Source organism: Camelus bactrianus, chromosome 13 (genome assembly GCF_048773025.1).
Source record: "Camelus bactrianus isolate YW-2024 breed Bactrian camel chromosome 13, ASM4877302v1, whole genome shotgun sequence".
Lineage (NCBI taxonomy): Eukaryota > Metazoa > Chordata > Mammalia > Artiodactyla > Camelidae > Camelus > Camelus bactrianus.
Window position 1 is genome coordinate 63,680,486 of NC_133551.1, and position 15,908 is coordinate 63,696,393.

Consider the following 15,908-nt stretch of genomic DNA (forward strand, 5'->3'; position numbering starts at 1 on the left):
CTGAGAAATACAGGGCGAGGGGCACTGTGGGATACAGTAGGAAAGGCTTCTGGTCGTTTGTAGGTTGGGTAAGAGCTGTCCAGTTTCCTTTTCAGCTACTCCCCTGCCTCTGCCCCTGCTTAGGGGAGCACTCCAGTGCCCCATTCCAGGCCCTGTCCTTATAGGGCCGCTGTTCAGTGTGAGCCGCCCAGTCCACCCTAGGAGGCCCTGGCAGCTTGGAGCTGGGGCCCCAGCAGCTCGGAGCTGGTAGCTGGAACCTTTATATTGGCCTTCCTCCGGCCAAAGCAGATCTTTGCAGTCCTGCTGTGGTCTGTCTGCACTCATCTCCCTGGGCTGGTGGGGGGAGGACCACTGGGGTGGGTGTGAGGCTGTCTTGTTTCTCATTATTTGTCCTCCACAGCTGACTTTTGTCATTTATTGGCACAGGAGGAATGTGATGACTGTACACTCAGTGTCTACAGGCGGCTGCACAACTCCCTAGAACGGTCTGAACTGTCTGGGAAGCAGGGGCTGCCAGAGCCCGGGCGCGCTCGGGCTGAGGAACGGTTACGGCCAAGCAGGCCGTGTGCTGAGGAGAACTGAGCCAGCCGGGTGAGGTCTGCTGTCTCCTCTGCTCCTGCTTCTCAGCTTTTCCACCTTCCTGCCCTAGAAGGATCCAAGGCCAGTTAGCCAGGCCAGACACCAGGCTGTGGCTGGGAGACTGTGCCAGAAAGCCGGGCTGTGGCTTAAGTTATTTTTTTGCCAGTTGACCAGAGGGTATCAGAAACTACAAGCTGGACATGGTCACCCAGGCCCAGCCTCCCCTGATGCATGAGTCTTCTCTCCTTGTCCCTGTCCCCAAGGTAGGATGGGCCACTTTGGCCCCCAAATGAGCAAAGATACAGAAGTCCCTTGTATCCTTACCACACAGCAGCAGCCAGTAGTCCTTCTCCACTCCTTGGTGGATTGTGTGTCACAGAGCAGCCCCTTCTGTGTGGTTCATGTTGACCCCTTAGTCTCCTCACCACATCCACATCACTGCTTGTTTGCCCTAGGGGCCTAAGCACCCACCAGCCATCAGCTCCATCTGGGGGGCTTCCATTTCTTCCCCTTTGGAGTTCCGCAGACTTTTACAGCAGAAGAGGTCTGTGCTGCCTTTAAGGGTTTGTGGGACTACCCTTTAGGTTGAAGTTTCTCGGACCTGGCTGGCCATTGTTTCCTGGGGGCAGAGCACACAGGTACCCACCTACTGGCATGGTGTCACCCCTCCCCCCAACCCCAACTCCGCTCACCTTCCAGAGGCACCTGGAAGTGCACAAGACTCATGCATCTCCTTCCCGGGGCTCCAGTAATGAATGCTGCTGGCCTTGCCTGCTCCTCTCCTGTGGCTGGAGACTTCAGGCTGACTTCGTTGTTTCCTCCTTTGGAATATTCCCAGACTAAACTGGGCCTGACCCAGCATACTCTGCCTTCTAGGAAGTGCCAGCAAGGGGGAAAGCGGACAGGAAGAAGCGATTTCCCTTTAGTCACTCCACAAAACAGTAGCTCCATGGAAGGCACGGACTTTGTTCCTCCTCCTCACCCCCCACGGAGGAGGTGTCGCACTTTACCAAGCTGATGCATTCCTACAGGAGAGGGCCCACGGTTTTCTGCAAACCGACTGTCAATACGATGACTTCATTGGAGGAAAGGTAATATGTGCCTACCAAGGGCCCCAGGTTTATACAATTCAGAATGCAGCAAACCTTTCAGGAAGCCACATAAACAAAAATTGATTACTTTCCTTATACCAGTGACATGGGGAAGGAACCATACGCTCTTGGCAGTGCTTTTTTTTTTTTAAACTGCATTCTCTCAGTTCAAAGAAGGGATCCCCTTTAAAAAGCTACCTTGATGAAGCAGACACTGTTCCTTCATAGTGAAAAGACAGCATTAGAAGTCAGGAAAACTGAATTTTCTTCATGGCTTTGTACTTCCTTGCTATGTGACCTTAGGCAAGTCACCGTCCTCTTGGATCCTCAGTTTCCCTATCTGTAAAATGAGTTATTTGAAATGGATGGTCACTAGGGGTCCTAAATCTGGCATTCTAAGATTTTTTTCTATTTTCACTCTCCTGTGGGGAGGTGATTCTCACTCTCAGAAGGTACTGTCCAAATGGGTTTGCGTGTGTTCCCCCAACACCTTTGTTTTTCTGGGTCTTATTCTTTACAGTTCCCCATGTTTTAATGTCATGAGGATGAACTCAGAGAAGCTCCCTCGACCCCATTTTTCCAATCTATGAAACAAAAGGGTCAGATTAGGTGGTCTCTGTGGCCCTTCGCAGCACCAGCCTTGCCCAGTGCCACACAGCAGGCCACGGGCTTTCCATGACGCAAGCTGGTGTGTCTCCTGTTCCAGTGCTGCTTGGGGCTCCTCTGCCTCCATTCTGTGGGAACCAGCGTTCACCTCGCCCTTGTCTGCATCAGATCTGGCGATCCTGGAGGAGTCTTGGGGAAGTACCTACCTTTCACAGACAGGAGTGTTTTGCTCATACTTCCATTTTCCCGGAGTTTGCCAATCATGTGGCTTGCCTTTTCTCCACATCGCTGCCTCAGATGCTCAACTTAAGATGCTGTTTTCAAATTCTCTTCCTGCTGCTTTTGCTGAGTCACTGGCCAGAAACTAGCTCGAGGCTACAACCTCTCACTTGAAGTCTCCCTGCCATTCTTCACTGGTTGGCAACCCTGAGAGTCCAAAGGAAACAGACCTCTGTGGTGGTCAGCTGAGGCTAGGAAATTAGTCTGTGGCTCTTTGCTGGTGGAAAACAGGCGCCAAGCCATGCCTACAAGATCTAGCCAATAATTCCTGTCTTTGGGCGTTGGAGCCCTGGATTCTGGTGCTGTAGCTCCTGGTGCCAAAGTCTGGATCTTTCCATGTTTCAGCAGCACCAACATCTGCCACCACCCAAAATGCTCTATGGAAGAGGGACAGCTCTGGTGCCCTCTTGCTGGAGCTGCTATCTTAAAACCTGAGTGCAATAGGGTTTGATTGTAACAATTATTTCAGGATAAATATTTTGTTTCCTTAATCTGCACACTTTCTAGAGTCGCTGTAAAAAAGGTTTTATTTTTAAATGTCCTCAGCAATTACAGAAAATACCATTTGCAATAGCAAGTGAAGGCTAGAGGTTCAGTTCCTCTAGGCTTCAAATGGCTGGCAAGGCTGGCTCTCAAATTCCAAAGTTGGAAGGCCCATTTCTGAAAAGCAGCCTAGGTGTGTGACCGTCTGGACCCAGGCCTCACCATCAGGGGTCCTGGAGGAAACTTCCAAATGGGAGACCTGATAGTTGAATAGCTTGTCTAATCAAGCCAGATATTCCCACTGCCCCAGCCAACAACCCCACTTTTATGACAAGCATCTTTTGCAGCTTGGCTCTAACTCTTGAGTTTTACTGGCAGGTGTATGGCTGTGGGAGTTCCTAGTAAGGCTGGGGAACCTGGCACTCCAGAGCTGCCTGGCTGGAGGAAGCAGAGCTGGCTAAATGCCAGGAGCTGGTCTCCACCTGCTGCCACGTCTCTCTCACCACTCTGATACTAGAAACAATCAATCAGAGAAAGCTGCAGGGATGGTGGGCAGAGAAGCCATGGCTGCTTTTGCTTCTGCATGGCAATGAAACAGAGTGTAGGTCAGACGTGGGTTAAAGGGATTTGCATTGGGGCCAAGGACTCCAACCTCAGCCACGGGCAAGCTTGCACATAACTCACCCCCGTAGTGGGGTGTGGGAGGGTCTATACTGATCTTGGACTTGTCATCCTGGGGCCGTTTTAGTTCTTCATTTTGGTGGGTTAGTGCCAAGTGCCACCACTTCCCAGTAAAGGAATAGGGACCCTGCCTCTGAGTCCCCAGCTGCCTTTGTTAGTGTTTTGTTTTGTTGTTTTTTTAAATCGTTAATCTGACAAGACTGTGTTGAAAGAGCTGCTTTTAGGGATTACCTTTTAAATACCCCAGGTGGGGATCAGGGTTCTCCTCAAAGCCTCACAACCAAGATCATAGGAAAGGGGCCCTATTTTCCTGCTGCTTCACAGCTCAGAACATGTACTGAATGGAATGTATTTTTAAGAGAATATAGTCTATTTTTTTGTATTTTAAAGATTGGGAGGGCTAGGGAAACAGCCCTCAAACTGTTATTGCATCATAGGCCCCCTTGCCAGGGGGCATCAGTATCTTGTTGGTCCGCACCTACTTGCTCAGGCAGGTGCTCTGGTCTCGCCGCCGCCCCTTGGAGTCTAGGTGCAGCAGCTTCTCCTACATTCCTGCTCCAAGCCTGGGACCAAGGAGGCCGGACCCTGTCGCTGGAAACCAGGGCGAAGCCATGAGCAGTGACTCAGGGCTCCTTGGGTGCATGTGTATAGTTGAAGCTGCCTGTCTGCATGTATCCTCTGGCTCTAATGCTGTCTGTTGGCTCTGCAGCACAATATGTAACCAATAAAGCTCCCTAGTTTCCATGTGCTCTGTGTGCGTGTGAGTCAGTGATGCCATTTTTGTTGATGTCATCTCTGCGTACAACTGTTGCTATGCACTGGTGTGGCTAGTATGTTTCACTGTATTTTATTTAAAATACTCAGCCAATTACTGATGCTGTAAGGACTGGAACTGTAGCTGAGGCTTGGGAAAGGACATTTCTCAGACCCAGATAACTGGAGTTAGAATCATAGCAGCTGTTTCATTGCTACATTTTATTTTTAGGTTTATCTGTTGTCACCCCCCCCCCCAAATCATGTGTGTCTCAAGCTGCCTATGCCATTTATTTAAAAAACAAACTCTTTAAAAAGCACGTACCATTGGATCAGATACCCTAACCCCGCTGAGGTAACAATATTCATGGCAAAGCTAGGATTCAAATATAGGTCATATTCCAAAGTCAGTACACTTTCTACTACATGCTGCTCTCACCTTTACCTCAGTTACACCACCTGCCCTGATCCTGGTGTGCAAATTTTTCCCATAGCTGTCATTCAGTCCAAGACTGGGGGAAAATCCATCTTCATCTTCCAGTCAGACCACCAATGTAATATCCCTTGAATTGTACTAAGAATAAAACCTCATTTAAACTAATTATAGGGAAGAATCGACTAACAGGAGGAAATCCAATTTCCAGAAGCAGATTACGTTCATACACTTAAGGTAACACTGTCTGTTAGGGGCCCTTTGGAAGGAACAGGCACTGGTCCCTTTTTGTTGTAAAAATGTTTTAACCTTATGCAGCAAAAAGGACTTTGCAAATCTGATTAAGGATTTTGAAATTGGGGGAGACAATCTGGGTGGGCCTTAAACGAAATCACAAGTATCCTTATGAGTTAGAAAAAAGATCTGACTACAGAACTAGGGAAGGTGATGAGGGAAGCGGAGATTGGAGTATTGTGCTCTTAAGATGGAGGAAGGGGCCACAAATCAAGGAATACAGTTACTAGAAGCTGAAATAGGCAAGGAAATGGAATCTTCCTTAAAGTCCGCTGTGGCAATTTGTTACAGCAGCAATAGGAAATTAATACACCAGCTAAGTTACCTGAACCCTTGATCTCTTTAAACTTTTATACCAGTATTTTGGTCAGAAGTGGAAAGTTAGCACATACCCATGGAGAGAATCTGGTGGAATAGAGCCAGAATGGTCTGCCAGAGGCCCACCCAAACTTTGTGTCAAGTTTTGTGTTATCTTGAAAATTCATTCATTTTCCATATGCTTGACCTGCAGCTTCATACCCTTGGCCCAGTCACCCTACAACCCCAGTGGGGAAGTCCAGCCCCACACACCAGGAAGCCCTTTGCCTCTATGGGAACCCCCCCCTCCCCCAGCCCTATCTTTTGACTTGACCAAACCATTTTTCTCCTTTATATAAACATCTTCCTTATTTAAACATGGATAAAAGGCATTTTCAAAGGAGTAACACCCCTGCCTTGTATATATAACTCTAACCCTAAGGGGAAACAAAAAAGATAGGACTAATTTTCTATGAAGTTTTATTCTCAAAATATAAAAACTCACCACACACACAGACTAGATGTTCTCGCAGAGTGCTTGCCTGCCTCAGTCCTAACGAAGAACGCAGACGCCCACACTAACGGACAAGGCCTACCCTGCTCTAAATCACCTAAAGGAGGCAACCTCCTTGGCTACCTGACCACCACGAGCCCAGATGCCAGGGTGAATTTCTCAGTGGAATCTAATATTGCTGGAAGAGCTTTGCTTATGCAGCAAAAGACATATGTATCAGCCTCTTCCCTTTGAATACATCTGTCTCACATGCTTGGGGACTGCTGTGCAGGGACGCCTGGAGTGGCCTGGCGAGGCAGGGTGTACATAGCCCCCAAGAATTGGTCTGCAATCCTTCCTGCTTCTCGCAGCCCACTCAGCAGAGCACCATGGACTGTCGCTGGGTAGTTACGGATTGTATGTTCTCCAGCAAAGAAGAGTCGTGGAATAGGCTATTTCGGGAAAAAAAAATTGAGAAAATCAGCAGGCTGCAATATAGGCTTTTATTCCTGTTGTGTCTGAACTGCCAGATTCCTGCTGGCCTTTAAAGGCTCCCTCCTTCCATCTTCCTCCTGCTCACCCCAATTACTGGTCCTTCAATCTACCCAAAAGGGTCTCCCTTACAGCAGGCACCTTCCTAGAGCTGACAGAAGCAGAAACACAGTAACTCACCCCAGCCTTAGTTTTAGGGTGATGCTTAACTGCATCGGTGCTTGTTTACTGGTTTATTTCTGGGGGATGCCCAGTTCTAGAGCTTCCTTTACTTCATGTAGTACCTACTAGGGGTTGGGGGTGTTCTGACTAAACTACAGAGAATACAGCATTTGTTCTTATTCAGGAAAACTTCTGCCCCTCAGCTCAGAGCAGGCCTTTTCTCAGGGGCATGTCCTGGAGGCCTCTAAATAATTGGGACCCTGCAACAATCCTATGCACCAGTACAAAATGGGGCACAATTTAAAATGTTTTTGGTTTTGTTTTTTAGGAAGGAAAATCTGAATAAGGGAAAAGTAATTGGTTTATACTTTGGACTCTTCCATTCTGAACAGACTACCTAGATTGACAAAGCTAATATATGAAAAATCAGATACAAATAATAGTGCTTTCTCTCTGCTCTTGGTTATCTGAAAGGGTCCAAGGACAGAATGACTCATATCTAAAACCAGTGGCATGATTTTTACCCTGAGATCCTGGGATTCTGGCTTGTTTCCAAATAAGCCCACATATAGTTTGCCAGTTTCTCACCTGTGGGGCACCTGGAATTGAGGGGCCAGGAGTGATTGGCTGAGCCATTAAGTCATAGTCATTTCCAGATGATCCTGCAGCTACATAGGAATAGGAGCCCCGGGCCCAGGGATCAGCACGCCAGCGAGACACCACAGTTTCCTTGGGCTAAAGGAAAAACCACAAGTGGAAGTTATTACTGGACACCAAGGCCAAATCAATCATTTTTGAAAGGTGGAAAAGCTGTGATGGATGGGGATTCAAGTGAGAGAGAGAAAGAGGCAACAGACACATGAGTTAGCCAGTGATGAACGCTGCTGCTGTAGGACCAAACACAAATGCCTTCAGGCTGCAAGGGAGCCTCCAGGTTGCCTTCTCATCTGCTAATCCGATCTACCCAGGACTTGACCTTTATTCTCTTTCAAAATTCACATGAAGCAATACACCTTCTCTCAAAGGAATCATAAGAGCCTAAAAGTGTTTCAATAGGCCCAAAGAAAGAATAATAGAAAAAACTACCAAAAGATTCTCTTAAGACTTCCCTAAGGGAGTCTGGCCAGTGTCTAAAAGCTGGTTGTGGGGCGGAGAGAGGGCAGGGAGATGATTCCACAAGCAGAGACAACAGGCAAGACAAGCAAAGAAATGCAGCAAATACCCTTCTCAATCCCCTGCACCCCGTACTGGGGGCTCTTCTCAATCCCACACACAGGGCATGAACTCTTAACATTAGCATTAATGTAAACCCAGCATACATGCCTCAATTCTGGCTGAAACTCTGTGCTGACCAAGACTCTATGCTGCAACCTGAGACACATCAAACCCTGCTTTAGTCTGCCCCCAACCATCCCCACCTCCCACTTACTTACCTGGGGCACTGCACTGCTACCAAAAATCCCTTTAAGAATGGCCAGGCATCGGCCAACAATCACATCATCACTTATGTTTTCCATGATGCCAGCAGCTTCTCCTGCCACTAGTGCCAATAGTATTGGAGCTAGAGAAACAGAAAGGACAATTCCAGGGTTTTCCTATAGACTTTTCTCAAGTACCTCATCAGGTCCCACATTATTCTTGGCTGTCTGAAATCTGATGACCAACAGACATGCACCACTCATGCCAGAGACATGCTTCTGAAACAGCAACCTGAATTCTGTCTCCAGAAGGGAGCTGGCAAACCACAGTGAGTGAAGTGTGACTCACAGACTTCACTGCTTAACCTGGCAGAATACGGAAGTCCTGAAGATGCAATTTCAGACCTTGCTAACAAGTGTCCCTGCACTTCAGGCACAGAATTCTTGGACATCTCCATGACCAGGGCTGCATCCTTTTAGTTGTCATCCCAGGCCCTCCACACTCATCACCACCTTTACTCACCCATTTGGTGACTCTCTGCAACAGCCTTATGTGATAGGCACAGTAACAGATGCTGCGGGTATAAAAGCTGTAAACTAGACTATGTAGATCAACAAAGAATCACAGAGATACAGAATTATGAAATTATGATAAAAGCTGTGAAGAAAAACATAGGATGTAAAGAAAATGCAAGGACATAATTTAGAGTTGAGGCAGTGGAGGTATATGTGTCCTGAAAAGCCTCTTTGAAATAGTGACACTTAGGTCAAGACCTGAAGGCTCAGTAGAGTACTCCACGCTGGGAAGGAAGAGAAGGAGAAAAAAATAAAAGTACCCTAGGCCCAGGCCATGGCACAATGCAGAATCCTGAAATAGAAGACAGCATGGTGCCTTTTAGGATTCCAGGAGAGGAGACAGGTATGCCTGGAGGCAGGGGAGGGGATAGACGACGAAGCTGAAGCAGAGAAGGGCTGGATTATGTGGCCTTCATGATGGCCATGATAATGAAAAGCCATCAAAAGACAAAGCAGGGGTAGCAGTCAGTGGTTACTGGCAAGTGAACAGGTATGAGGTGAGAGTGGCTTAGACTGGGAAAGAAGTAAACAGGTCAGAGAGTGAGGCTGGCACTGACAGGACATGATGGCCTGGATGGGGAGAAAGAATGAGTACTTAGCTATTACTGGAAGCAATGTGCTCAGGGAACAAGTGGCTCCTCTGTAGAGTTAGTGGCCCCAGCCATGTGATGGATGTTTCAGTATCAGGCAATGAGGAGTGATTGGAAGAACTGGGGTGAAAGTCAAACTGGTTAACTGATGTGTCTGCACTGTCAAAGGCCAGGCCTCCTGATTCTGCTGCATGGTAGCATGCCTTACATCCTTTTCTTGGAATGAGGCAGGGTCTAAATGTACTTTTTTTTCTTAAAGCTCTATATAGAATTAAGAGCAACCCAATGTCAGAAGAATGTAAAACAGGAGTTGGGAGTTTGATAAATATATTCTAAGGGAAGTGATCAAAGATTCAGAGGCAAATCAGATACAAAAGCCTGAGAATGAGGAATACAAGTTTCCCCTTCCAGGAAGCTTCCCTGGGCATGTCCCCACCAGCTGAGTTGATTTCTTTGTCTTATGTTTTCTTTTGCAGTGCCCTGGGCTCTCACTCTGTCACTCTACTTACTGCCCCGTTCTGAGACCGCCTCCCTCCTTACTGTATCCCCTACTAGGTCGTGAGCTCCTTGAAGGCAGGTTTTTTCTTTTCTTTTCTTTTTTTTTTTAATATGCCCAGCTCCTAGAAGGGATTTCAGGAATTGTCTGTTGAGTTAATGAAAAATCAAGACTATCTATTTGAGGAAAACCAAAATATTCCTAATTCTCTACTACTATAAGAAAATGCAAAAGATTAAAACTAGAAAGCAGTTACCTTTATAGAGGTTCCAGAAGAGGAAGAGCTCACCCCTGCTGGCAGTCGTACTGCCCACATGCCCGAACAGATTGACACTTGGATCCCAGAACACCCGGTCAAAACAAAGCACGACCTACCGTGAAAAAAGAGCACATGAGCTGGTGACAGCGCTCAGAACGTGGCTTTAAGCACAGCTGCGCCTCAACAGGAAGTACTTCTTCCTCAGACCTTATTAAGTAAGTTTCTTCTAATATAATATTATATAATATAAAATATGTAATATTAAATAGTAATATAAAACTCAATATGAGCCTAGAAACCCCTATTGCAACTGCACTGCTCAGAAGGACATTCATAGCTCTCTTTTTGTAGGTTTGGGTTTGTGAAGTGACCCCAGAAGACAGTCTTCAATGGGTACTTTATATGTAATTAGGCACTAAGTGAACGAACTGATAGGCCTCACTCTGATATCACAGAGCTGAGAAGATAGCAAAATGTACAAAAATGCGACCCTGTCTCCTGAGTGGAGGGCAGTAAGACTGGTGCTTGTACAGTGGGTGTGCAGAGAGGTGCCCAGGGCAGGTTACCTTGTTAAGGTTGCCAAATCCCATCCTCTGGACTGCAGATGTCTTCCACTCAGGAAGAGGCGGCACAAACTGAACAGCTGGTGGCTGCTGCTTCAACACACCCAGGGGAAGGGTACAGAGAACTGCATCACATTTATAAATAAAAGTCTGGCTCGTGGAGCGGGTATTCACAGCTATCACTTCACATCCTAGAGAGGTTAGAAAGGAAAGACTTTATTGGTGATAAGGATGATACTGACAGGGGTACTGAACATTTAGTGCGCAGCAGAATCAACACGTGATCTCAGTTAATTCTTACTACAAGTCTATGAAGTGAGTTCTACTCATTTTTTACAGAAGAAAAGCAAGGCAGAGATGAAGTAAGTTGTCTAAGGCCATACAGATAATAAATGCTGGGATTCAAACACAACAGTCAACTTCAGAGTCCTCGACCTTAACCACCATACTACCCCATGTTCCTGACTGATACACTGATGTGATCTTCAGGACTAAAAACAGGAACTTATCATTTACCAAAGTTAAATTTAGACCAAAATTAACAGTAAAATGCCTGTCCCAACGGAACCAATACCTCTCCACTGTGGTTAGGTGCTCACTAAGGACCAAGAGAAGAATGATACCAGAATACCGTGGTGCAGATCTAAGGGATGCAGCTTAAAACGGCAGAGCACGCTGTTCGTGAGAACACATTGTGATGCTTAGCTTGCCAGGGTGTGAATGAGCTCAAAGCTGACCACAGAAAAGGTACTGAAAATAGGTTAATGTAATTTTCCCTCATTTATGTTCAATTTTTCCTTAATAAATGCCTCTTTACATAATCTCTGAAAAACACATGAATAGCTCAAAGTAAGTATGAGCGCTCTGTACATGCCCATTTTCTGTGGTACAAAACTAGGGAAAATCACACAAAAGTTAGTCTCACTGTCCTCCACCCGCCTGCAAACGGCTACTTAACGGCTGCAGACCTTCTCAACACCACCAGCTAAAAGTGGCCTCTGAAAGGAAAATTAAATGGAAAACTGTTTCACTGTCTGTAAAAAAAATCTGTAGTGATCTTGGCAACTCTAGAGAAGGGGCTATGGAGGCAAGATTGGTGGCCACATCTCCACCTGTCATGAGGACTCTCAGAGAGGAGGGTGACTAGCTACTGTAAGGAGTTCAAGACTATTAATTCCAAAGGTGGGTGGATGACAAGTTCTCTGAAATGTACCCTGAAAGCTGCAATAATGAGCACCAAGCTCAATGCCACAGGAATTACAGGACAATTCCATCTCTAAAATCAACCTATCAGCAAGACTGCTCCCAAAATGCGAAACTGGCCTAAGCAGTTAGCCCACCTGGAGAGAAGCCAGAATGGATCCAAAGGCCAAGACGCAGATGGTGAAATACAACGGGTGGGTCACACTGGAGCCTAGGGGCCCAAATCCTTGTATTTAAGAATATACTTAGCTAAACTAGATCCAAACTCACTGGTTGTTATTATTAACACCAAACGAATTCATGCACAAGTTAGAGATGCTAAAAACTACCTCCATTTTCTGGTTTATGCTGTGACGGGGTTAGAGCCTCCAAGGGCCCCACAGGCTCGCCTTTCTGTAGATGCAAACTTTTACATCCAGGAGTCACAGTCTACCAGACATCCTATCAGGAGATGTACCCAATATTTTTTCTGGAAGTCAAACTCAACAGAAGATCAGTACCGTGTTCCATAGTAAGAGGTGTACCTTACCAGTGAAGCACTGACATACCTGAAGCTGTGTAGCGAACCTGCCGAACCGCTGTGTTCAGCTTAATATCCAGGCCTTCTGCTAACGCCACAGGCACACAGGAGTAGCCATTCCTCACTGTCAGGTGGCTGCCGGTAAACTCAAAGTCATCATCCTAAAGAGGACAGAAAAGTACATATTTTCACACTTTCTTAATTTAACTTATGCCATTATCCTGAGTTCTGAAACAGTGAGAAAACACCAGCTTGTGGCAACAGTAAATATTCTAAGGCAGAAATTAAAGAACAAGCACTCAGCCTTCATCTAAAGCTGCCCCAGGAAACTAAAGAGAAAAGAAAAAAACGCCAAAATGTCCCTAATGGCTCTCTTCGGGCAGTGAGATTAGGGCAGTTTATTCATTCCTGAGATAGACTTTTTATTGTAATAGCGCTGCATCACCAAGTCCAGATACTACACAATGAGGGGTGCAAGAGAGGGAAGGAAGCTGATTCAGTAAATTCAGATGATTAGATATCATAAAAATTTGTTTGGTTTTTGAACCCATTACAGATTTGGTAGGATGTCAAGATTCTCCACCCTAATTACATCTCCTTTTACCTAAGAGCAAAATCAGTTTTTATGTCTTAAACTTACAGGTTTTAAAGTTTAGGAAGACTTCCAAAACTAAAGCTGGTGAAACAAGATGAAGGCAACCTAGGATTATAAAATCTGGCCCAAGATAATTCATACAGCAAAGAAGTCAGGATTTGGCCTGGAAGAATTCCCAAAATGATTTTATGGCTTGGAATTTACTGAAAAATTTTCCATATAGAGAAACTTCTGAAGGCTAGCTGATATTTCTAATTTCATGAAATTCCTGGAGAAACATACCACAATTCTTAGGAATTAGGTAAAATTAGGTAAAAACATTAGGCTGGCAGAACTCTTACTACTTGGTGACTGACTCATCTGTTCTCCTCATGAGTTCACACCATCTACATTCCAAATTTAGTATGATCACAAATGAACACACTGAAACTTCAAGTGATAAATCAAGTGACTAGGATAAGACTCATTTAGTATTTATATAAAAAATCGTAAAGAAACTGGAAATTCTGTAAAATTTATACCATTGACAAGTCCAATCCTTGCTATAATTCAGATTTTAAAAAATACCAGGGCATAATCTAAAGATGAAGATGTCAAAATAATTTTACTAGGAAAACGTATAATGAAAATGAAATATGTAAGTAAAATGCAATATTTATTTCTACACAATTTTAAGTCTGGCCAAAATCTCAGATTTAGAGATTAGCCCACTCAACATCTAAGAAGCCTTTTGATTTCTCATCAGGTCAAGAGTAACATCACACTGAAAATACTTAATAATTTAACAAAAGATGTGTAAGACCCATACACTGAGCACTCTAAAGTACTGCTGAGATAAAGAAATCCTAAATTAAATGGAGAGATACACCATGTTCAAGGATTAGAAGACACAATACTGTTAAGATGACAATCCTAGAAGGTATTTTTTTGTAGAAATTGATAAACTGATTTTAAAATTTTATAGAAGACCTAAAAATAGCCAAAACACTTTCAAAAAAGAACAAAGGTGGAGAACTTCTAGTACTCAAATTCAAGATGTACTATAAAGCAACAGTAATCAAGACAGTGTGACAGCGGCATATAGATAGATATTGAACAGAAGAGAGTAATGGTAAATAGACTCACACACGCTCAACTAATTTTCAATGAAGAGAAAGAGTGGTGCTAGAATAATTTATTAGATAACCATATAAAAAAACATGAACCCTACCCTCACTCCTCATTATACACAAAAATTAACTCAAAATGGATCACAGACCTCACATACGAGTTAAGTCCATAAAAGTTCAGGAAGAAAACAGGAGGAAATCTTTGCAATCAGGTTTAGAAAAAGATTTTTCAGGATACAAAAAGCACAAAGCCTAAAAGAAAGAGCTGATAAACAGGACTTCATAAAATTAAAACCTTTTGCTCTTTGAAAGACACCATTTAGAAAATGAAATGGCAAGCTGTAGACTGGAAGAAGATATTTTCAAAACATAAATCTGACAAAAGTATTAGTGTATCCAGAATTTAAAAAACATAATGAACTCTTAAAAGAGGACACACAACTAGGTTTTTTAAAATAGGCAACAGATCTGAACAGACTTTCAACAAAGAATTGACATTGGAATGGCCTAAAGCACATGAAAAGATGCTTCACATCACCAGTCATCACAGAAATACAAATCAAAACCACAATGAAAAACTACTATACAACCATTAAAATGGTTAACAATTTAAAAACTGGCAATACCAAGTGTTGGTGAGGATGTGGAGCAACTGGAACTTACATACAGTGCTGGTGGAAATGCAATTTGGAAAACAGCTTGGAAGTTTCTTATAAAGTTAAAAATCTACTTCCCACAGACCCAACAATTTTACTCCTAGATATTTACCCAAGAGACAGACATAAATGTTCACAGTAGCTTCAGTCATTTATAGCCAAAAACTGGAAACAACCTAAATGTACCACTGAATGGATAAACATTCTATGGTATAGCCATACAATGCATACGAATATTACTAAACAATAAAAAGGAACAAACTACTGATAATGCACAACAACAATGAATCTCAAAGTGAAAAAAGTCACATACAAAAGGCTATATACTGTATGGTTCAATTTATATGTAATTCTAGAAAAAGCAAAACTATAGTGACAGAAAGCAAATCAGCGGTTGTGTAGGGCCAGAAACAGGAGGGCCAGGGACTGACTGCAAAGGGGCAAGAGAGAACTTTTCAGGATGGCAGCCATGTTCTGTATCTTAATTGTGATGGTGATTCATGACTACATCAATTTGGCAAAGCATCAAACTGCTCACTTAAAATAGGTAAGTTTTGTTATATAAAAAATAAATCTTAACAGAACTGTTTAAAAACACACATACAAACACATTAACAGTTTCTCTCAGGAGTCCTCTCAGCCCACATGCAACAAAATAAATGATAAAGGAATTTTACCTGATCCCAATGTTTAAGGGAGAGTGTAGAGAGAGGTGTGGCATTAGCAAATTCCAGATTTGCAAAATGCCAATCAAGTATCTGTCTGTCTCTTGACGAGAGATATACATCACTGCAAAAAGAGAACAGAAGAGCACAAGATTGTCAAAGGGCATTACTACTATTCTCAATGGGCTGATGTGGATGATCTCAGCGGGACTACGCCTTACGTGAAGAAATTCTAAAGCTTATTTGTTTTAAATTGAAAATAAAGCATGGGCTTTTTTTTTTTCCCCAGCAAAAATGGGTAGCATCCCTGACTACAGAACAGAGTAGATGTATGTGGAAGAAGATACAACATGGAGTACACCGTCAACATGTGTTCACTGTCAAAAATCCAATGGAAATAAAGTGTAATACTTTCCTAGCCCCCAGAATTATGAGAATTTAAAGCAATACCACCTTGTACCCCACTCAAAGACAATTTTCATTAACTATATTTTCGTTCAAATATCAGAATCTTATGGAGAAAGGCTATCTTTTCAAACACAGTACGTTTAAGCATCTAGGACACTCTCACACATTAAAATACAAGAGCAGGGGATTACGGAACCTGACAAGTAG

General features: G+C 44.0%; 2 protein-coding genes across 13 annotated transcripts in view; one reads left to right on the plus strand and one right to left on the minus strand.

The window, feature by feature from the left end:
- The window catches only part of LUZP1 (leucine zipper protein 1), a 108,552-nt gene that overhangs the window by 69,901 nt on the left and 22,743 nt on the right, over nt 1-15,908 (plus strand). For 4 of the 11 annotated variants that reach the window (XM_010957386.3, XM_074377212.1, XM_074377213.1 and 1 more), the window contains one exon: nt 427-4,466. In XM_010957386.3, the coding sequence (XP_010955688.1) occupies nt 427-582 (156 nt within the window). In that variant the 3' untranslated portion in view covers nt 583-4,466. Of the gene's footprint in view, nt 1-426; nt 4,467-9,703; nt 10,198-15,908 lie in introns of those variants that run through there. The other 7 variants (XR_012511395.1, XR_012511398.1, XR_012511397.1 and 4 more) reach the window with 7 other exon arrangements.
- KDM1A (lysine demethylase 1A) overlaps nt 5,960-15,908 on the minus strand; it is a 54,869-nt gene continuing 44,920 nt past the window's right edge. For both annotated transcript variants that reach the window (XM_074377217.1, XM_010957384.3), the window contains 7 exons: nt 15,306-15,417; nt 12,297-12,429; nt 10,549-10,736; nt 9,980-10,094; nt 8,077-8,204; nt 7,232-7,378; nt 5,960-6,441 (listed from right to left, as the gene is read on the minus strand). In XM_074377217.1, the coding sequence (XP_074233318.1) occupies nt 6,256-6,441; nt 7,232-7,378; nt 8,077-8,204; nt 9,980-10,094; nt 10,549-10,736; nt 12,297-12,429; nt 15,306-15,417 (1,009 nt within the window). In that variant the 3' untranslated portion in view covers nt 5,960-6,255. The remainder of the gene's footprint in view (nt 6,442-7,231; nt 7,379-8,076; nt 8,205-9,979; nt 10,095-10,548; nt 10,737-12,296; nt 12,430-15,305; nt 15,418-15,908) is intronic.